General features: G+C 49.3%; 2 protein-coding genes across 5 annotated transcripts in view; one reads left to right on the top strand and one right to left on the bottom strand.

Moving 5' to 3' along the window:
- The window catches only part of LOC310757229 (uncharacterized protein), a 141,096-nt gene that overhangs the window by 106,174 nt on the left and 11,671 nt on the right, over window positions 1-23,251 (bottom strand). The gene's annotated exons all lie outside the window — the stretch shown is intronic.
- KLHDC8B (kelch domain containing 8B) overlaps window positions 3,918-23,251 on the top strand; it is a 40,962-nt gene continuing 21,628 nt past the window's right edge. The window contains exons 1-3 of one of the 4 annotated variants that reach the window (XM_083602213.1): window positions 3,918-4,251; window positions 12,674-12,759; window positions 20,163-20,990. In XM_083602213.1, coding sequence (XP_083458339.1) covers window positions 20,615-20,990 — 376 coding nt within the window. In that variant the 5' untranslated portion in view covers window positions 3,918-4,251; window positions 12,674-12,759; window positions 20,163-20,614. Of the gene's footprint in view, window positions 4,252-4,723; window positions 4,853-5,673; window positions 5,935-12,673; window positions 12,760-20,162; window positions 20,991-23,251 lie in introns of those variants that run through there. The other 3 variants (XM_083602214.1, XM_083602216.1, XM_083602215.1) reach the window with 3 other exon arrangements.

The raw sequence follows: 23,251 nt of genomic DNA, 5'->3' as shown, positions 1-23,251 counted from the left end.
AATCCAAGCAAATCGAGGTGCTGGGGGGCAGCGTGTGTGTGTCCCTGATGGGGCCTGGATGCGCAGAAACCCTGTAACCAAAGTAAAATGGTTTTAGAAAAAAGGGGAAAGCCAGGCTTAGCGGGACCCAGCATAAAAGAGCAGCCTCAGGCCCCCTGGCCCATCCCCTGACAAGGGTTGCATTCCGGGGGCAGCTTTCTCCATGCTGTACCACCCAAACAAATACTGTGTTTACATGACACTGCCTACCCTTTTAAGGAGAAGTATACTGCATGCCAGCGGCTGGCTGGAAAGGGAGCAGTCCGGAAAAGCAGCTTCTCTTTGAAGAATTGCTGTGTTTCGTTTTGTTCTTAAAGGGAAGGAGCTGCAGTTCTGTGGCAGACCCCATGCTTGGTATGCAGATGGTTCCAGGATCCACCACAGGCATCTCCTGGTAGGCTGGGGGGGGGGGGAATTTGTGTTGGAAACCCTGCAGATCAGGACCAGGGGAACCTCTGGCTCTCGTAAGTTACTGGGCTCTGATTGCCACTAGCCCAAACCGAGCCAATGGGGCCAATGGTCTGCAATAGCTTCCTAGGATATTTTCATTAGTTTCCTAGCCTGCCTTTGTTCCATCATGGAATGCTACTGAGATAATAATAATAATAATAATAATAATAATAATAATAATAATAATTTATTATTTATACCCCGCCCATCTGGCTGGGTTTCCCCAGCCACTCTTCCAACAGAACACTAAAATACAATAACCTATTAAACATTAAAAGCTTCCCTAAACAGGGCTGCCTTCAGATGTCTTCTAAAAGTTTGGTAGTTATTTTTCTCTTTGACATCTGGTGGGAGGGCGTTCCACAGGGCAGGTGCCACTACCGAGAAGGCCCTCTGCCTGGTTCCCTGTAACTTGGCTTCTCGTAGCGAGGGAACCGCCAGAAGGCCCTCGGAGCTGGACCTCAGTGTCCAGGCAGAACGATGGAGGTGGAGATGCTCCTTCAGGTATACTGGACCCAGGCTGTTTAGGGGTTTAAAGGTCAGCACCAACACCTGGCTCTTCAGAGGCACAGTTACCCCCATCAGGACCAGGGAGTCCTCCACACCCGCCCACCTCCTGTCCCCCCAAAACAGTACTTCTGTCTTGTCAGGATTCAACTGCAATCTAATTTGAAGGGAAAAGGAAGAATTAAAGAATTTTGGTTGCTGTGGTTTAGAGAACCCAACCCACTACCCGTGTTTCCTACTTAATACTCACTTCCGCATGCGCTGTTCCTGGTGATCCCACGATCTCTTGACTGGTTGTTTAAGGCCGGCCTGATCAAGCGTTGCTTCCCCTGGTTAACCCCGCTGAACCTCCAGTTATTTCCAGACCCTGGGATCGATGGAGGACTGGTTATTCCTCCTGGCAAACTGCCTGGTGCGCGCTGGATAACCAGTCCTTCCTCGCCCCCAGAATCCGGGTAACCAAAAGTCCCTTCGTGCGTGGTCGCCATCTGTTGTAAATAAAAATATGCCCTTTCCCTTATGGGGTATCCAAGAGCCCATATAGAGTCCTTACATAGGTTCCCTATTGGTAGGAGAAAATAACAGAGGCCAACCAGAGAATATTTGAGAAGCAAAGCAGCTAGTAAGCTTGATCTTTATTGATCTGTTGCAACAGGGTACTCCCCTCACACGCAGGAGAGGAAGAGGACCCCCCAAAAATGCTGTGCAAGAGCTTATAAAGACTTTTGAAATTCCCCTCCTCTAGATCAAGACCACCCCCAGAAACATTATGCATTCATCACAGAAGGGGTGTAACCTAAGACCACCCCTCAGATAAGGCGGTCTAAAACAGAACATTTGCATGTTGTTTTCTCCTGTCGCTTTGTTTATTTCCTGTCTGGCAGGTTACTTGATTGGATTTCTTGGGGAGCCTGGGCAGTCTTTTGTAATGATAAGGCTCACACCCTTATTCAAACACAGATTAAGACAGGATTTGTGAAGGAAGAGACAATGGGGAGGCTTTTCCATTTTGACCATGCAGAGAAACATTTACTCAGTTTAGGAATCAAAATGGTTCCAGGTTGGCTTTCCTGTGCTGATCTATGTACGTGTGGTTATGAACGTTGCCATATATCTAAGACCATAAAATTCTTTTCACAGTAGTTATTTTTCTCTTTGACATCTGGTGGGAGGGCGTTCCACAGGGCAGGTGCCACTACCGAGAAGGCCCTCTGCCTGGTTCCCTGTAACTTGGCTTCTCGTAGCGAGGGAACCGCCAGAAGGCCCTCGGAGCTGGACCTCAGTGTCCAGGCAGAACGATGGAGGTGGAGATGCTCCTTCAGGTATACTGGACCCAGGCTGTTTAGGGGTTTAAAGGTCAGCACCAACACCTGGCTCTTCAGAGGCACAGTTACCCCCATCAGGACCAGGGAGTCCTCCACACCCGCCCACCTCCTGTCCCCCCAAAACAGTACTTCTGTCTTGTCAGGATTCAACTGCAATCTGTTAGCTGGGAAGCCCATGAGCTGGGTGGGGATGGTGGATCGCTGCGAAAGGAAATGGGTGCTAGCTAAGCAAGAGGCGAATCATCCGAGATCCAGGAAGGAACAATAAAAGAGCACAAGGGGGTTGCATGAGACCAGAGCTCTGAGTTAGTGGGCAAGAGCATTCCTCGCCGAAGTGATCTTCCACATGCCGGACATCGAGCCAGCACAAATTAAAGACAGGTTACAGAAAACAGGGTGGGGGGAGATCCATGTTTGCACTGTACAAGCATGCAAGCATTATAGCAGCCTCTTGCCTGCAAGAATTTAAAGAAAATGATCTAGCCTGCTAGGGGCTGCCAGATGTTGGTGGTGAGCATTTCTCTGCTGGGTGAAAAGCAGGCGGCTTTCCTTTTGGTAGCCGGCTTGGTTTCTATGCTAAAAGGCGGAGGAGGAAAGGAGCATCTCGCCAGCATGCCTTGACACCTAGAGCTACCAGGCAAGTGCCTAAATGCAAGGCTGCCTGTGTTGCAGATGTGGCATCGTCCCTCCACTGTGTGTGAAAGGAGAGTCTCGCAGCCTCTTTAGATGGCGTTTGCTGCTTTTAGCTTTTATGAATGAAGATCTAGACCTAGCGGCACAGGATCCTATAGAACTGTAGAGCTGGAAGGCACCTGGAGCTTCATCTAAGTCCAACGCCCTGCAGTGCAGTTCCTGCATCCACGTCCCAGTCCAGCCCTGCTATGCCACAAGGGCCTGAAACAGAGGTTATAAAAAGCGAAGGCCAGCAGCCCTTCTGTTCTTTCAGTTCTGGCTGATGAGTGAGCACAGCAGTACAGCATCTGCTTTCCAGGCAGGAGGTTCCAGGCTGAACCCCTGGCATCTCCAGCAGGGCTGGGAATGCCCCCTGCCAGAACCCCTGGAGAGCTGCTGCCAGTCAGTGCAGACAATATGGAGTTCGATGGTGAAAGGCAGCTTCCTATGTTTTTTTAAAAAGGTGGAGGAGGTATGTTTTTTTCATGTGCTCCGCCATCTCTGGGTCTTTGGGGTGGGTAGAGGGATTGCACCGGCCTTCAGGAAAGAGATGCTGTTGCTTTGTTCCAGCAGCGTCTTTCCTTGGGTTTTCTCCGCTTCTCAAAAAAACCCCCCACCAAAACACACCACCCCGCTCCGTTTATGTAATTGTTCCATATAGGATTTTTTTAACCGTTCAGAAAATGGAAATGTTAAAATTCCCACTAAACAGAACGAGATGCTGGGTGGGTGCGGGGTAGGGAAGGAAGGAAGGACGGAAGGAGAGGATCCGGGAGAAGAGAGGCCGTCGCATTTCGAGGCGGAGGGGCTTTCGGCCAGCTCGGCGCCGCGCGCTCCCCGCCTTCCCGGGGCTCCGGGCGCCGCTGCCCAGCGCCTGTCCCGAGCGCGCTGCTGCGCCCGGCGGAGGAAGAGTTAAGGCAGAGAGCGCGCGGCGTGTGTGGCGGCGGCGGCGGCGGCCGCGTCCCACCCCTCCTGCCCGCCGCCCACCTCTCCCCCTTCCTCCCCCTGCGCGGTATAGAGGAGCTCGCCGAGAGGGGAGAAGCTGGATCGGAGCAGGGGAGCCGCGAGCGGGGAGAAGAAGGCGGGAGGAAGGCGCGATCCCCTCCCCTCCAACAACACCCCAGCCAGCCCGGCGCGCCTGCAGAGTTTGGACCGCGCAGTCCGGGGAGGTGAGCGCGGCGCGCGGTGCTGCCCGGGGCCGTCGGGCGGAGAACTCCGATCGCCGGACTGTGGCGTCCAGCAGCCCTGCGTTGGCCGGGTGAGTGATTGGGGAAGGGGGCGACTCCTCCTCGTCCGCCTCGCCGCTCTGCAAAGTTTTTCCTGGGCGAGCCGAGAGAGGCCGCAGGGAACCCGGGAAGGCTGCGCGTCCCCAAGCGCGCCCGGAGAGAGGCGACGGGGCGCAGCAGCCGGAGCTTGGCGCAGCGCGCCTCCTTCTGCGGCCATTGGGTGTGTTTTGGGGGAGCCCCCACGACTCCCTCGAGCTGGAGGCTGGCTACGGCGGCGGCGCACGCCCCGGAGCCGGCCCAGCCCTTCCTTCAGCCGACCCGGGCTGCGAAGTCTCCGCGCCGTCGAGTAAAGCTGCCAGGCGAGCCGGAGATCAGCCGCCTCCTGCCAACAACCGACGCGGCGCAGTTCTTCCCCGGTGTGGCGCCCCCTAGTCTACTTTTCCTTCTGTCCTGCCCCCTGGGGAGATGTGTGGGTAGCGCTGAGAACTGAGATGGGCTTAGGAGGCCTGTATTCAGCGACGTGCCGGCGGTGTCCCTGAGCACGTGCAGAGTGCTCTGTCGCCAATTCTTCCGTGCTGTTAGGTAGCTTGAGCCTCTCTATTTTGGCAAGGAAGGAAGATCTACTGCAGCCAGGTAGGTTGATACACCGGGGTCTGGGAAGACGGGATTGGAAGGGAAAAGATTGGAAGGTGAGAATTGATATTAACAATAAAGGAAAGCTCAGGAGGAAACTCCTGTTTGCCTTCTTAACCAAGCTAAAATGTTGTTGCCCACCTGCAGCCCAAAGAGTCTTGCTAAACTCTTTGCCAACCCGGACTGCAATTCTGTGACCACTAGTCCTGATGGTCCTGCTCTACCTCCCCTCTTGGAGGTTGCCTCTGAATTGCTGGGCATGGCAGGGGAGCAGAGTTCTGCAGCCCTTGGGTCTTGCTTGCTGGCTTCTCACAGGCATCTGGCTGGCCGCAGTGCAAACAGCACATAAAAAGAGCTTGCAGGATCAGGCCAATGGCCCAGCACCCTTTTCTCACGTTGGCTGGCCAACCAGGATACTGGACTGGTTGGTGTTTTTCTTATGCTGGCTTAATAGCGGTGCACGAAATATCAGGAGTTTTCTGTCTTATTTAACCCCTCCAATGCTTTATTTTTAATCCCCGTCACTTCTATATTGCTTCCCCTTCAGACTTTTGTTTTCCCTCAAACTCCTGGGGAGGAGAGCTTCTCTTCCATTAGCCTAACAGCTTGCTCTCACTCGCCCCTACGAAGCGCCTTGTTGAGTCAGAGCAACGGCTGCCTTGTCTAGCACCCGGACTCCTACACTGTCCAGTCAGACACCTCGGGGACTGGCCCATCAAGCACGGTACAAAGCCCCCCCCCCTTCCCTCTGTGCCCCCTAGAAAGGGGCACCCAGACACAAACTGACTCTGATCCCGGAGAGAGCGTATATTGCCATCGTGACTTTCTTCTCCATGATATCGTCTGATCTCTCTAAAGCTATCTAAGTGACTGGCTGTCACAGAATTGGAGACAGCGTGTTCTGAAGTTTTAACTGTGTGCCATGTGGACAAGTGCTTCTTTATATCTGCCCTAAAGCATCGTTGGCTGATCCCAGTTCTTTCGCAATGCTTCGTTTGAATAGATGAGACTCTTCTCGATGAGGACTGCAAGGGAAAGAAGTGAGTGGATGCCATCGAGGGTCCATCCAGACACCTGTTGATGTGATGTCATTGAAGCAGATGCCATCCCACACTTATCTGTGTATTTCCCCTTCACTATGGCAAAAAGTACAATCTTTTTTGGGAAGCGGGTTTGTTGAACCAGACCTCCTGATCAGCTGTAGTTGTCGTACTACCTGAATTTCCTGGTATGTGTTTGAATCCTGCCCCCAAAATAGCAACACTCTGGAAGTGAGTAACCTAATTGGGTTGTGTTTTTACTCTTTTTTTATCTTGGGAGCTGCCCACCCTGGCTGGGGCAAGCAAGTCAGATGGCCGACATATAAACATTATTATTATTATTATTAATGAAGGCAGCTTCTCATTTGCCTCAGCCTACAGCCTCACACAGCACAGTGCATTAAGCCATTCAGTGATCTTGGTTGGGGAAGTGTGATCAGAAACAGTGCGGACAGCATGCATCAGTTCAGCCTTCTGAATCCATCCGACGATGAAGTCTTGGAATTTACACAGCCTCAGCTCTGGTCCTTGGGGCAAGAAGTGGGGCTCCAGGCAGTATATAAATAGCTAGTCGTTGCACTGTTTGAAGCCCACCCCTTTGGGGAAATAGGGATTTAAAAAGGCATGGATGTCCATTCCAGCTTGTATTTGTTGCATGCAGTGATGTTTCCATTCCACTGCATTTCGGCTTCCGAGAAAAACTACGATAGTCGTCTTGCTGTCCATTGCGGCAGAATTTTATGTAATTACTTACATTATCATTACGTTTATTTAACACAATGTATATGCCCCTTGATTGCAGCAAAACCTCCAAGTGGTTTACAAGAAATATTAAAATTATCAATAAAAAACCCAGTTTAAAATATTATTAAATAACTTAAATCAACAGCAAAAGAGATTAAAATTTGACAGCATCTGTGTGTCTGGATATGCTTGCCTAAACAGAAATGTTTTAAGCTTTAAGCAAAGCCTTTCTGGGGTCAACAGGCGGGGAGTTCCAAAGTGTAGGTAATGCCATGATGGATTACTTGCCAATACGGAACGAGTATTACGTGGCTCCTGTAACAGGGCCAGTTCCATTAATTTCGGAGCAACAGAAGCGCAGCGGAAATGGGGATGATTAATTAGGTATCGCTGGCAGACCGAAAACATCAACAACGTCAAATAGCAACTGCATTTGCTGGATTGGTTTCCGTTCCGGACACAGGGCAAATAAGCAAGCACTGGCAATTTCTGCTCCTGTTTCCGTCAGAATGCTCTGACATCTCTATTACAAACCATCAAGCACTGACATGCGTTATTATCTGCTTGAGAGTCACAGAGTATATGTTGAGAATTAAGGAGCAGTGTGGCACAGCCGTGTCGCTGGAAGAAGATTTGTACCAGACTTTTCTAGTATCGTTTTTGCTGATTCACAGACTGTCACCATTTTCCAGTGGGATTCCATCACGTACCGGCAAATTGTGGTTGCGCAATTTCAGTTTGATGGGGAGAATCTTGTGGAACAAACAAACTTCTCTAAAAGATCAGGTTTCTTTTGCATTTTAACAAAAGCACAAGGAAAGTGCAGGATGTTCCTTGTTTTGACACAGCATTGTCTAACCTCCCTGGAAACCAATCAAGATAAATAAACAGCAGGTGGCCTGGAAATGCTCTCAGAGAAGGAGCACTACAAGGGAACATAGAAAGAAGCTAAGGCGGGTCTGGCTGGTTTCATCTCGGCCCTGGACCCAGAGATTAGTTTGGCTCTTGGGTGTGTTTTCAGAGCCAGAGTTTGGCCTTAGAGTCTTAGAATCGCAGAGCTGGAAAGCGCCCTGAAGAAATACAACCTTCTTCAATGCAGGAATATGCAGCTTTCCCATGTGGGGATCGAACCTGCAACATTCGCGTTACCAGCACCGTTTTCTCACCAACTGAGCCATCCCGGCCTTGGAACATGCATTGCAAGGAAAGGAATGCCTGCTTTGATCACGTGCGCAATATCTCTCTCCCGTGCGTCTGAGGATTGAGGGAAAGGCTTCAAGGAGAAAGGATATATACAGTGTTCCCCGCAGGGGTTGAAACCCAGCGCTTCTTGTTACAAATTAAGTGCTGGTCGATCAGATGGCTGACCTATCGGCTGCCTGCAGTCGCTGTCAAGTTGGCTGAGGTCTTAATTGCAAGCCTGTTGGCGTCTTACCCGAAAATGGGAGAGGGGGTGGCGATTGGAGAGAGCAATCCCCAGCTCTTTGGAAACATGCCTGTTCAAAGTGGCTTCATCTACCCAGATCCTAAGCAAAACCTGTTATTTCACTGCCACATGTTCCACCGTGGAATGCATTTCCAGGGAAGGGGTTTAAGATTAGAGTGCTGTGCTATTCGTGAATGAGCCTCTGAACCGCAAAACAGTAAGCAGAGCTGGAGATTAGGAAGCATGTGCCCGCGCCACCCCCGGCCACATGGACACAGTGCGCAGAGCGAGGTACTTTTAGAGTCTGGACTGAACGGTCCTATCCTTGCTGCTTAGATGGCAAATGTGTATTACTTCAAAACATAGGAAAGCCAGCTCTTCTGCATTCGGGTGCCCTGCTGCTTATTCTGCTATTGTAGGAGATTTGATTCAGTCCACCCTTAAAAGGCAAAGCTGGGATAGCTCAGTTGGTAGAGCACGAGGCGCTTGATCTTAGGGTCGTGGGTTTGAGCCCCGTGTTGCGCAAAAGATTCCCGCATCGCAGGAGATTGAACTAGATGACCCTTGTGGTCCCTTCCAACTCAATGATTCTGTCCACCTAATTTCACCCTTTCCAAAACAATTTGCGGACCTTCGAAATTTGCCTTCCAAATTCCAAATTTGCCTTCCACCCTTTCCAAAACAATTTGCGGACCTTCTCTGAATTTCGCAACACTGTTCTGCAATCAGTGGGTGCGCAGTGAAATCTGTAGACGAAAGAAAGGTGTCCATAACAGTGCAAATATTAGTGAAAGCAAAAATCAGACAGAGTAGGGGGGGATTGCTTTGCAAAAAAAAAATCTTGTATTGGACAAGATGGCATACCAACTTTTGTAATATTATGAGGAATTTGCACTAAAAGGCAGGTGAATTTTCACAAGAATCCTTTTAAAAAAGTGACAAAATGAACTCAAGATCAGGGAGGAGAGGAAGAAACCGAGAGCATCCAAAATGGACAGATTGGCTCATCCCTGGCTGAGGGGGGGGGCTCTGTACATCTGCTCCCAAGCCCCACCTTGATAATAATAATAATAATAATAATAATAATAATAATAATATAATAATAATAATAATAATAATAATTATTATTATTATTATTATTATTTATTTATATCCCGCCCTCCCCAGCCGAAGCTGGGCTCAGGGCGGCTAACAACAATAAAACAGTACAACAGTACAACACAACACAACACAACACTCTAAAATCATTCATTATAAAATTAATTCAAATCAAACCAATGGCAACCATTGGGCCAAAGCTCTGCGGAGATTGCCGAAGGAGGGAGTCAGGCTGTGCCCTGGCCAAAGGCCTGGTGGAACAGCTCTGTCTTGCGGGCCCTGCGGAAAGATGTCAAGTCCCGCAGGGCCCTAGTCTCTTGTGACAGAGCGTTCCACCAGATCAGAGCCACAGCCAAAAAAGCCCTGGCTCTGGTTGAGGCCAGCCTAACCTCCCTGTGGCCTGGGACCTGCAAGATGTTTTTATTTGAAGACCGTAAGTCGTAGGCCATATAGGGCTTTAAAGGTTAAAACCATTGCACATGTGCACACTGAGGGGTCACATTCCTGTTCAGGAAGAGGCTCTCCTCCACCTCCTCCTCTCTTGATCATGTCCCTCAAACATCACTAATTAACCAGATAATCTTCTCCTGCCCCCTTTTAATTCATGTGTTCGAATGAATTCCTGCGTTCCTGTTGGCATCCTTAGTTCCTAACATACCTGATCACGGCGAATCCCTTCTCCCGTTCCCGCCCCCCCCCAAATGAATTTTCCTCCTTCTATTGTTTGTTTACTTCTCCCAACATAATCCCAGAGCGGTTTCCAACAATGCACAAAGTACAGTATTACATACGTTAGAAACGACTCGGCTAATACAAACAAGCAAGAAGACAAGAGCAGGGGAACAAGGTAACCAAAGGATGCCTGGGAGAATGGCATAGTTTTCCCTTGCCACCAGAGTCTTCATCATGCAAGCTGCCCAGGGGGGAGGCGTCTTTTGAACTGTAGGGCAGATGGCTGTGCCCTCTTCGTTGGCTTAAAAATCCAGTGCCTTTGCTACAGTGCCAGCCTTTGCTCGGGTGAGTTCGATCTGTTTCATCGGGAGCATGTAGCTGGTGTTTTGCTGCTGCTTCTGCTTCTCTTATTTCCGTCATATGTGTCTCTCTTTTTTCTGTGTTTTAAGGGAGATGGCCTGTACATGTCCCCTAGCTAGGCCATCTTAAGTCCTGTTGTCAGAAAACCACAGCAATGTACTGCTATGCCCTCAACCTTTGACCTGCCCAGCCGCTGCACAGCACTTGCCGTGCTTGGCAACTCAGCGGCTCTGCATGGAGGAATGTTGCAGAACGGTGTTCTTGTCGGATCTGGTGCTGAAATGTCTCTTCCTCTCTCTGCTAGGATTGTGTGTGCCCTGTTAATCTGTGCCCTCGGACTCCCCTGTTTGCTTAACATGGCGTCTTGAGCATCTTTGCTCTCAAGCATCTAGTCCTCATGTTTGTGGGAAATACGTAACTCGGATCAGTATTTGGCCTGGGCTCAAAGGGGGGCAGGCAGGAAGTGGTTTTGAAAGCGGTCAGGGGCTTCAGTCCCCTTTGGCGTTCTCTTTGGTTCCTCTAGGTCTACTTGTGGTTCAAGCCCATGCAAGGACAACAACAGGATTCCTTCATTGCAGGGGGTTGGACTAGATGACCCTCAAGATCCCTCCCAGCTCTATAATTCTGTGAATATTCCATACCTTTATCTCCCAGTTCTGCTAATCTGCACCTATACCTCTTCTTCTGTGCCCTTCTCCTGCTCCCCTTCATATTCTGTTATCGCCTTTTGCTTTTCCAGGTCTTGTTTTACAATTCCAAATTATCCGCTAATCCATATCTCGGAAGCAGACATTAATATGCAAACCATGCACTTTTCACTGACTTGGTTTGCATAGGGGGGGTAGGAATTTCTGCGGAAAGGAAAAAGAGGCCTCCCTCTCCCTTTCGCGTTATGTTGACGCTTGGCTCCCTCACCTTCCTTTACCTGTAGTGAGCGTGATCCTTCAAATCAACTGAGGCTTAATCTGGCTCAAGTTAATAAAAAAGGAATTTTCTGCCGGCTTAAGGCTGAATCCTCTGGTCTCCCTTTGTGGGATGAGAGGGTTAAGGTGCCAGCGGCAGAATTATCACGACCAGCCTGCACGTCCTGTCTTGCGAGAGAGAGAGAGAGAGAGAGAGAGAGAGAGAGAGAGAGAGCGCCACTGGGGTTTAGCTTCCTTCCTTTTTTTTTTTAAAGATACAGATTCCAAACTCTTGGCTGCTTGCACTGAACTGCAGGGGTAGCCAGAGCTGGGGATTGCTGAGTCAGCAGTGCTAGCAATGCAGTCAAAAGCCTCTGCATCAGATCAAAGCAAAGTGTGGCCGGACACCTTCTTCAGATGGCTGCACCCTGTTCAGCTCCGTCGCAAACCCCGTGAGCTTGCTCTACCGCTGCGTAGGGGGTGCAGGGTCCGTGGGGGTGGGCTGTTGTTGTCCAGTAAGCAAGAGCTGAAGGACTGGATGGTAGGATCGGAGGCTGCTCCTGAAGTATGGTGCTCAAAGCCGGTATTGCCCCGTGTTTCAGCAAGGTCGGCAGTCTCAGATCTGAAGCGAGAGTGCCTGCGAACATGATGATAAATACTCAAGCGTTCAATGCAGGGGTTCTCAAAAGGTATGGTGGGAGAGGGTGGCAAGTGTGGAAGGATAAATTCAAGGGCAACCAGAGGAACGTGCGCACCTTTCAGCGTAGCGTAGTATCAAAATTAATTTTTTCACTTGCAGAATTTTGGAAAGGATCCATGTTCTCATTGCTTTTTATACTTTCTGGGTGTCTCACAAAGTTGTCGTGTTCTGTGTTAAGAACCAGTCCCTGCTAGCAATCTCCCAATGCATTTCTTACCGAAAAAAAATTGGGTGCGACGTGAGCAAAATTTATTTTCTGAAAGTGTGGCCCAGAGAAGAAAAAAGTTTGAGGACCGTTGCTGTAAGGAAACAGCCACACATTGATTTATTTATTGTGGGCTCAGTGCCCGCCAGAATATTGGAGTGCCTCAGTTCACGTCAGAAGTAGCTGAGCCAGCTCCCTTCCTAAAGGATGGATGGATGAAATGGGAGCTTGTCTGTGCAAATCAGGGGTTGTCGCTTCCCCCTTTCCCCCAAGGGCTGCCTTTCCGCACATCCATTTCCAAATGATGTTTAAGGTGGCACTGTGGGTTAAACCAGAGAGCCTAGGACTTGCCGATCAGAAGGTTGGTGGTTCGAATCCCTGCAACGGGGTGAGCTCCCGGTGCTTGGCCTCTGCTCCTGCCAACCTAGCACATCAAAGTGCAAGTAGATAAATAGGTACCACTCCAGCAGGAAGGTAAACGGAGTTTCCGTGCGCTGCTCTGCTTCGCCAGGAGCGGCTTAGTCATGCTGGCCACATGACCCGGAAGCTGTACGCCAGCTCCCTTGTCCAATAAAGCGAGATGAGCGCCGCAACCCCAGAGTCGGCCACGACTGGACCTAATGGTCAGGGGTCCCTTTACCTTTAATAATGCTATATATTTCTTTTCTTAACAGGGTAACATAGTTTCTACATACAGCAGCCTTTCTCAGGGATGTCCAAAGTATACACCATTTACAGCCAGGATATATTCGTTGTCCAGGTAAGTACTTATCCTTTAGAAGTTTCTCACCACCTACAAATAATTGTAGAGTTGGAAGGGACCCTGAGGGTCATCTAGTCCAGTGTTTCCCAACTTTGGGTCTCCAGCTGTTTTTGGTCCACAACTCCCATCATCCCTAGCTAGCAAGACCAGTGGTCAGGGATGATGGGAATCGTAGTCCGAAAACAGCAGGAGACCCAAGGCTGGGAAACACTGATCTAGTCCAGCCCCTGCAATGCTGGAATACAACTAAAGCCCCCATGACAGAAATGTAGTTTTAATTATTTGTAAGATAATTTTGTTCCCCAGTGACTGCTGTTCAGAGGTACATTGCTTCTGAACTCGGAGGGTGTGTTTGACTGGTAGCCCTTGATAGATAAAGTTGTCTTACACCAAGTCAGACTTTTGGCCCATACTACGCAGTATTAAGGAACCTTTTCTGGCAAGTGGCCCAGATCCTTATCTTCCCACCCCCAGACGGTCAAATTTGACAAGCGGGTGAGGCTGCCCATCTGTCGATCACCTGACATCATACTGTCCGCACTACAAAGCGCATCACAGGCTGCTTGAAAGCCCTTTTTGCAAGCCTTTGGTGCTGCGATTTCAACCTGCAGACTTCAGGGACTCAGAAAGCATCATTGGACTGTCTGCAAAAGGGCTTTCAAATAGCCCTGCACTGTTCTTTGAACCTCCAAAACCCAAAGGTTTCAAGAGCAGCGCAAGAGCTGTTTCCAAAAGGGCTTTAAAGAGCAGCGCAGAGCTGTTTGCAAAAGGGCTTTCAAACCTTTTTTTGCACTGGGCTTTGGCGATGTGCGCCTGCTCCTAGCAGGGGAGCATGTAGAGCCATACTGAGCAGGATTTAACCCCTCGCTTACCAGCCCCAAACCTCCTAATGACCACTCCTTAAAATAACTACAGTGGTACCTCTAGATACGAACGGGATCCGTTCCGGAGCCCCGTTTGCATCTAGAGGTAAACGTAACTAGCGACAGCACGTCTGTGCACGCACGTGTCGCTTTTCGCCGCTTCTGCGCATGTGCGCGACGTCATTTTGAGCGTCTGCGCATGCACAAGTGGCGAAACCCAGAAGTAATGCACTCCCTTACTTCCGGGTTGCTGAGGAGCGTAACTCGAATGCGCTCAACTTGACGCATATTTCACCTGAGGTATGACTGTACAGTATATGAGGTGGTATAAGAAAGTTTTATAAATAAATATGCACCATTGAAATAGCCTGCTGTCCTAGGTTTAAATCCCAGTTTAGCTCTATGGGTGGTTACATATGCTGCTGCATTGCTTCCCTTTCCTCATCTTTTACAGGCGCTTGCAGAAGCTTCTTTAACTAGTTTTCTAGCATCTGACTCCAGGCCCTTTTGCCGCATAACTCTCTAGCCCGCTGAGCTCTGGCTTCTCACAAATGAGATGCTGCAGCTGCGGTACACCTGGGAACAAATGCCAGGCAATGTTGGGGGGCACCCAGTTCTTGTTCAATGTGATTATGGCGTTGCCTCCTGATTAAACTCCCCCCTTTCTCAACCGTTCTCAAGAGCCGGCATGTGCCCGGTTCCCTTGGGTGCTGAAGATGGCAAAATAAGTGCCTTCCCTTCCGTCTCCTTAAGAGCCCTGGAAGACCCCCCAGAGGCAAAAGCTATTTCTGATCTGGGGACTGGCTATCAATATTTCATGCCTGGGTTGCTGAATTATGCAGCTCTTGGCTATTAAGCTACTAGAGCTCCTAATTTTTGCGGGGAGGAAGATAAATGAGCTGTAGAGTCCTGGTAGTTGACAAGATTTAAAAGGGGGAGATTTATCGCTCAAATTAAAAGCTCCAGGTGGGGGCACAGAGTGCGGTGGGGTCTCCGTGGTGGCATGGGGAACCAGGCTTGAGACTCCCAGAGTCTCAAAGGCAGCTGCTGCTACCTCTCTGCTCTCTTTCTTCATCTCACAATGATCTGACAAATTGCCTTCAAAGCCAGCTTCGCTCGGGTCTCCCTGATGGCTTCAGCTGAGGAGCTTGTGACAGAGGAGGCACCCAGGTTGCTTGACCCTGCAGCTGTGCAAATAAGATTGGTGGCTGACCTGGCCTGTGGCCTGTGCAGAAATAAGCAAGCGAAGCTTTTGCAGAATCACTTGCTGACGTCTGCAGATCCAACTGCTGCGGAACGGGCAGGGGCAGCCGCTGCCTGTAGAATATTGGAACCGTGTGCGGGAAGAAGCCCTGCTTTCGTCTTTCCCCCCCACCCGGCCACAGAGCAGGACGGAGAGTGCCTATTGTTTGTTGTATTGTTATTTATCTGTCCAGGATGCTTTTGCTGAGATTCCTGCCATCGCAGGGGGTTGGACTAGATGACCCTTGGGTCCCTTCCAACTCTTTAAGATTCTACGCTTCTATTTAACATATGCATTTTTATGTCGTCCTTCAGCTATATTCCCAGGTGGTTTGTAAAAAAGCATAGATCAAAATCAACATGCAAAAATAAAAAATGCGTACAGTGGTACCTCGGATTACATACGCTTCAGGTTACATACGCTTCAGGTTACAGACTCTGCTAACCCAGAAATAGTGCTTCAGGTTAATAACTTTGCTTCAGGATGAGAACAGAAATTGTGCTCCGGCGGCGCAGTGGCAGCGGGAGGCCCCATTAGCTAAAGTGGTGCTTCGGGTTAAGAACAGTTTCAGGTTAAGTACGGACCTCCGGAACGAATTAAGTACTTAACCCGAGGTACCACTGTACAATATGCAAAGCCACAAAATCATAAAAGTGGCATGAAGCAGTTAGGAGGTTTAAAATGATCCCTAAAAAGTACAAGTTTGGGGGGGGGGGAGAAGGAGGTCTTTGCATAGTTCTGGGAAAGAAAATACCGTAGACATCATGTGGGGAAGAGCATAACTGGGGCACCTCCACCAAGAAGGCCCTCTTTCCTGTAGCCACTTGACCTGGCTTAGGTTGACCAGGACACCAGGAGGGAGCCCTTCCCCACCAGAGATTTTAATGTGTGGACAGGTACATAGGGAAATACTTTATGCATGGGCTTTGCTCGGTTTTTGTCCCTGTGTGCATCTATTCTGCACCACCAGGTGCGAGAGTAGTAACTATTAAGCTGCCATTTGCAGCGCCTAAAATGCATCCCATAAACACGTTCCCTCTCATTCTGCACAGCTTCATTCAGAATGCATGAGCTAATTGAGATGCAATGGTGCACCTTGTGGGAATGTTATTGTTGTTCTTAGGAGACAGCCCTATTGTGTTTCCCTAATTTTCCTGTAGCAGCAGGTTGTCCCTCTCACTTCAGTCCACGGGGCAGGAATATTCAGGTTTACGAGAGTTGCTCTCCTTTGGGGATGGGGGAAATCCCTTGCCTCCGTTCCTTCCAGTCCGGTTCCAATGCAGGACATTTGCTTGTCATTGTGCAGCCTGGGAAAGCGCCCCTCTCTTTCATTCTCTCTGCCTCTTCTTCTTCTTCAGGGACTATTAAGGCTTCCCCCCCTATAAAGAAAGGAAGGGAATTTAGCTGGCGGAGTTTAAAAGGGAATGCGGATGAACAATGGAAGGGCCCTTCATCACTTACCTATGGCCATTGATCCATTACTCTCTGATTGTTGAGAAGCACCTGCCACATTTGCTGGTTGTCGGGATGGCTAAATAAAGTAGACTCTCGGGGGGGGGGGGTGTGCCTTCGGACATCCTTTCCATTGCTCATCCATGACGATTTGTGCTCATTTGTACTGCTTCCTTTCCAAATCAGTGCATGTCCCGTAACTGAAATCCTGCATTTTTTTAATACCAGAAATGCTCAGTGGGTGTGCTTGCCCTGCTTTTGTTGTAATGCAGCAAAAGAGCGCCTCTGCAGATGGCGATGAGGGAGGGAGGGAGGGAGGGAGGGAGGGAGGGAGAGGTCAACCTGGTGTGAAGCGCTGCCACACCACCTCCTCCTGCCCCCACCTCTCCTGCTCCACCGTCTCCCAGGACCAGGCGAGGGCCGAAGAGGGAGGAGCAGAAGCAGGTTGCACACGGACACAGTCTTTGCTTGCTTGCGCGCAGCTCGGGTGGGGGGAGATACGTAAGCTGAGGTCAGGGGAGGGGTCTCTCTGTTGTGGCAGCTGCCTCCTGGGGCTCATGCCTAGGACAAGCTGAGATATGTAGGGCTGATGGGTGCTTTTTCCTAACTTGTAAGTTGGGACCTTGGACAATAACAAGTTACACTATAGTGGCCCAAATTGTGGAAACCTTTTTGGGAAAAGTGTATTTCTGAGGTTTGATGGCTCGTAACACCACTTTCTTTTGGAGTAATACCATAAAATTATAGATCAGTGGAATGATAATTTAATGAAGAATGTAATGCGACAATGTTGGTTCAATTATCTGTATTCTATCAAAAGATATAGGCCAATAACCAGAAAAAGGAAGCACAACTTGCTTCGGTTGACAGTAGCTTTCCTTCATTTGAATGTAGCCAATGAACATGAGTGTTTATGAGGTGTTATGAGCCATCAAACCTCGAAATACACTTTCCCCAAAAGGTTTCCACAATTTGGGCCACTAGTGTAATTCCTCGCGCTGGACATCCATGGCCGGACAGCGCCATGACAATAAGGCAGCAGCATTGGGGAAGCGTCTCAGAAAAGCAGATGGTCCACCACTATTAAATCCACCACTATTATTGCGTCAATGATACGTTGCAGGATACACTTACCGAAAAAACCCCAAAAACAAACAGCCTGGAGGAGCTCCAGGTGAGGACTGTGGCTGAAGCTGTGGTCATACACGGTGGTAACCTACAGAGGGAGCTCTTTATTAGCAAACTGTTAACTACCAGGTTGCTGTTACAGTGGTACCTCGGGTTACATACGCTTCAGGTTACAGACTCCGCTAACCCAGAAATAGTACCTCGGGTTAAGAACTTTTCATCAGGATGAGAACAGAAATCGTGTGGCGGTGGAGCGGCGGCAACAGGAGGCCCCATTAGCTAAAGTGGTACCTCAGGTTAAGAACAGTTTCAGGACCTCCAGAACAAATTAAGCTCTTAATCGGAGGTACCACTGTATTTCGCTTTCCCAGGCTATGGCAGCTGGAGTGGATGTGATTCTGGGAAGGGGATGGAGGCTGTTGCCGGGACGGTCCTTCTACCTCCCACAGTTGACTTTGCCACATCCAGCTTCTCCTATCCTCTGGTGACCCTCCTCGCTGTTGTCGTTTTCCCCCTTTCCTTTCTTTTTTTGCAGTTAAATGTGTTTTGAAGCTGTCTCCATCCCAGCAGGGACCTTTCACATTCACTTAAGTCTGCCTCTCTCCGGGGTGGGCTGTCTTTGCACCAGAGTGTGAATGTACCTGACAGGCCCCCGTTGCGTCTTCTTGGGGCGCCTGTGATTTGTTTGACCACAGCTATCCTGACGCCAGGTGGCCTTGACCCCAGGGCGCCGGAAGTTGCTCTTGTTCTCGGAGGGCAGTAGACCGAGCTAATTCTGCCACTGTCGCTACAGTCACAGGGGGACTTTGCAGAATAGGAATACAGTGGTACCTCGGGTTAAGTACTTAATTCGTTCCGGAGGTCCGTACTTAACCTGAAGCACCACTTTAGCTAATGGGGCCTCCTGCTGCTGCCGGAGCACAATTTCTGTTCTCATCCTGAAGCAAAGTTCTTAACCCGAGGTACTATTTCTGGGTTAGCGGAGTCTGTAACCTGAAGCGTATGTAACCCGAGGTACCACTGTAAACCGGCTTCCCAGTCCCAGCCCCAACTTTGGCTGCGTACACACCATGCAGTTAGAGCACATTCTTTGGGGGTAAGCCATGTGCTTTAAATGTTTGGTGTGTAAGCAGCAAATGTTGTTTTTTTTTTGTTTCTGTTGCCCTATTCAGGGATGCCCAAAGAGGGCCAGGTTTGATGAAGTGAACAAAGTTGTTGAGCTTTTTTAGGATTGAAGTTTACCCTAAAGTTGTTGAGCTTCTTTTAGCATTTTACCCCAGGACATATACAGTGGTACCTCAGATTACATACACTTCAGGTTACATATACTTCAGGTTACAGACTCTGCTAACCCGCAAATATTACCTCAGGTTAAGAACTTTGCTTCAGGATGAGAACAGAAATCGTACAGCGATGGTGCAGCGACAGCAGGAGGCCCCATTAGCTAAATTGGTGCTTCAGGTTAAGAACAGTTTCAGGCTAAGAATGGACCTCCAGAACGAATTAAGTACTTAACCCGAGGTACCACTGTACTACCACGGGGGCCAAATTAGGCCCCCGAAACAGACTTTGGACATGCCTGCCCTATGTGATCCTGGGGCTGAAGAGGCAAAAAGGAGGCATATGTAAGACTGCATATATCACACAATTACACATTAAAAATGTAAACCATTAACAGATATAAAAGGAACTTCTCTCTCTCTCTCTCTCTCTCTCTCTCTCTGGTATTGTGAAATTACTTTAAGTTGATTCAAAGGAAGCAACTCATAAAGGAATAAATAAACAAATAAATAAATAGTAACTCTTGATTCTGCCCTTATAAAACGTAGGTTGGCATGCTCACACCTCAGGTGTTTTTAGGGATGGGGAGAATCATTCCCCAATTAACTATTAACTGCTTTTGGTGGTGTGTACAAAATGAGGGAGAAAGGGGCGGTTAAGGCAGGATCGGCCTTATCCATTGGCGGAGTGAGGCAGCCGTCTCAGGGCACTGGCTGTGGGTGTTCTAAAAAAACAACAAATCCTTCGTTTTTTGTTTTATTCAATTTTTAAGTTTTTACTGGCAGTGGGGAAGAGGAAACACTTAATGGGATTCGTTTTGCCTCAGGTGCCAAAATCACTTTTCTGGCCTTGGGTACCCTGGTTATTTTGATTTGTGAGGTGGGCCTCAGCTTTTTTGGGTCAGCCCTGCTTCTCATGAGAACGCAGCAGTGAGGTGGCTGTGTGGCTTTGTAGGGAAGGCTTCACACTGCAGATGGAGCTTGCAAACTGTGCCTCAGTTTATACGGGATGCGCTGAGCTGGTTCTGGGGCAGTGGCGTAGCGTGGGGGGTGCAGGGGGGGCCGGCCGCACCGGGCGCAACATCTGGGGCTTAGGGTTAGGGGGCGCAAATCCACGGGTTAGGGGGCGCAAATTACTTGCCTTGCCCCGGGTGCTGACAACCCACGCTACGCCACTGTTCTGGGGAATGTGTAAATTAATCCAAAGGCCCAGGGAAGCTGGAGACTTTAGCAGCTGCCAGATTTGGGATTTCTGCCCAAATGTGAAGGGCAACCTGAAGCCTTGCGGGCAGTCCTTTGGGAGATTTCACCGTGGCCTGTTTTGTCTGTAGACAGATTCCTCAAAATGGCTCCCATGGTAGTTGCTGGTAATCTTGTACCTCTCCTTCCTTAATGCTCTCTTTCTCTCTCTCTCTCTCTCTCTGTTCCTATTAGGACTCAACATCTGCACAAGACCTGACAAGACAAACAGATCCAGAAGACAACTTGCCGAGAGAGCCGTATTTCCAAAGACTGGCTTGTGTGTATTAGACATTTGGTGGCTACCTCCAGCATTTCAGGCCTGAACGTGAGGCATCTCTTGCAGAAAAACCCTCGCAGTTCCGGTTAGGAATGGTTCCCTCCCCACCGGAGACAGCATCCCTCGGGCATCACGGCGTTCCTTGCCTTCTCCCTCAGGAGTCCTTGGCCTCTCCTTGCGGCCATATTTGCCTCCCAGTCTACTAATGCCTTGTGGATGCGGAGTTTCAGCGGCGCAGGAAGGAAGGCCTACCAACCGCCTCAGGCCAATCCCTATAGGTCTCTGGGGGGCTGCCCCACGGAGACACCGAGCCAGCGCAGGGGCCGTCGCCATGTCTGCCTCCTGAGATGCCAGGCTGTTGGGCGACATGGAAGCCGCCAGTGCCAAATCCTTCTTCTGGGAGGCTTTCCCGCCCATGCCAACTTGCCGGGTCTACTGCAGCCCAACCTTCCAAGATGGGCACCTCTTTGTGGTGGGGGGCTGCAGCCAGCAGGGCCAGCCCCTGGACACGGTGGAGATGTTGGATATTGTTTCGCGCAAGTGGACGGCGCTGCCTCCTATGGCCACCCCGCGGGCAGGGGCTGCGGCGGTGATGCTTGGCAAGGACGTGCTGGTGATTGGAGGGGTGGACGCCACGCAGAGCCCACTGGCCTCGGTCGAAGTCTACCATGCGGATGAGGGCAGGTGGGAGAAGAAGGCAGACCTTGCCCAGGCTTCCATGGGCGTCTCTGCGGTCGAGAAAGGTAGGTGCGGCGAGAGACTGGGGCTGAATCTACACATTTATTATTATTATTATTATTATTATTATTATTATTATTATTATATTTATACCCCGCCCATCTGGCTGGGTTTCCCCAGCCACTCTGGGCGGCTTCCAACAAAGTATTAAAATACAGTAGTCTGTTAAACATTAAAAGCTTCCCTAAACAGGGCTGCCTTCAGGTGTCTTCTAAAAATCTGGTAGTTTTTCTCTTTGACATCTGCTGGAAGGGCGTTCCACAGGGCGGGTGCCACTACCGAGAAGGCCCTCTGCCTGGTTCCCTGTAACTTGGCATCTTGCAGTGAAGGAACCACCAAAAGGCCCTTGGCGCTAGAGCTCAGTGTCTGGGCAGAATAATGTGGGTGGAGACGCTCCTTCAGGTATACTGGACCAAGGCCGTTTAGGGCTTTAAAAGACGCTGTGAAAATGCTTTAATTTTTTTTAAAAAAAGCATATATGGCATTTTCCATTAGCACACCAGCACCATCTAGCATCACATTTGTATAATGCACTTAGAACACACTTAAAACGTTCTGTTTGCAGCTGCATAGTTGAGTCCCGGAAGAAGTAGCTCCAAGGTGGGAGACAGGAGGGTCTGTCTCTTTGTATGTGAATGAATGACAGGATATACAGTCGTACCTCGGAAGTTGAACGGAATCCGTTCCAGGAACATTCGGGAACCAAGGCACTGCTTCCGATTGGCTGCAGGAAGCTCGTGCAGCCAATCGGAAGCTGTGATGGACGTTCGGGTTCCAAAGAACGTTCGCAAACCAGAACATTCACTTCTGGATTGCAACGTTCAGGAGCCAAAACGTTAGTCTCGCAAGGCGTTCAACTTCCAAGGTATGACTATATAAGATATAAATATGATAAAGGGCCTTATACGTTTCTCTCTCTCTCTTTTCTTTTGCTTTTATATCCTTTTTAAAATAACATTATTGTTCTGTAGACTGGTTTGATTCTTACTGTATTTTATGTCGAAAATTTTCAGTAAAAAATACTTTTTTAAAAAAGAGAAAGGTAGGTGCAGATTCGCTCTCATGTAGCTAAGCAGGGTAGCATGATGTGGAACAAGAATCTCACAGTGTGTTTTTGTTCTGAGCCTTAGGGATCTGCAACAAATTTTTGCAGCGTGGTTCTCCTGGTCAGGCCACCAACCAGCCACACCCTCATCAGGACGCTCCATTCTGCCCTATCCCAGTTTCATTGATTCCTCATCAGCGTTCCGTTCCACAGAGCTTATTCAGTTCTCATTGGTCTATTTCAGCTCCCTCATTTTTTTGTTCCTCTACAACCCTTAGGGTTTCTCCAAGCCTGTTTCTTATGTACAGATTGTGTCCTTTTGACTGCACAAGGACCCACACTCGGCAAATGAGTTGCTGTTGGTATATTAGCTGCTTCTTTAATTAAGCACTCGTTGCATGATGAATGGAGTTTCGGGTTTCTTTAATGGGAGTCAGGCAGGGAGGAATAACTTAAGTGCAATTGCACACACCTGGTGCTCCATTTCAAAAGCCGCTTACTCCGCTGCTTTTAAAAGAAAGCCTGATGGCTTCTCCGTTGCAATGTTTCCCCATGTTTAATTTTGTCACTTTGCAACCTGACGCGGAAACGCCTTTGCTAAAAGGTGGGGATCCAAGCTATGCTGGGTCCTTAGCTGATCTATGTGCAGTGTTGGCGCATAAGCTTAGAGCCTTCTTGGGCTATGAATCCCTGAAATGTGTGCTGACTCCCATTTCTGTAGGGAAGGCAACACGATTTTAATAAGATGCTGGGATATACAGTGTCACATAGGTAAGTTTTTCTTGCTGATCCAGCATCGCATTCAAATCAGGCCCGAGATTCACATTTGGTCAGCTTAGGCAAGAAGGATTTGTCTCCAGACAGTGTAAACAAAATCTGCCCTTCTTTCCTTATGGGGTATCCAAGAGCCCATATAGAGTCCTTAAGTGGGTTCCCTATCCGTAGGAGAAAATAACAGAGGCCAACCAGAGGATATTGAGAAGCAAAGCAGCTAGTAAGCCTGATCTTTATTAAAGCTGTTGCAACAGGGTGCTCCCCTCACACGCAGGACGACGGAGGAGGACCCAGAACAAAGGTGTGCCTGCCCTTATATAGACATTTTAAACTCCCTGCCCTGGAGCTCAAGACCACCCCTCCATACATCATACATACATCACAGAAAGGGTGTAACCCAAGACCACCCCTCACAAACATCATACCTACATCACAGAAAAGGCGGTC

Source organism: Podarcis filfolensis, assembly GCF_964270895.1.
Source record: "Podarcis filfolensis genome assembly, chromosome: 2".
NCBI lineage: Eukaryota > Metazoa > Chordata > Lepidosauria > Squamata > Lacertidae > Podarcis > Podarcis filfolensis.
Note: the sequence above shows the minus strand (reverse complement) of the source record. Positions and strands in the feature narration are given on the sequence as shown.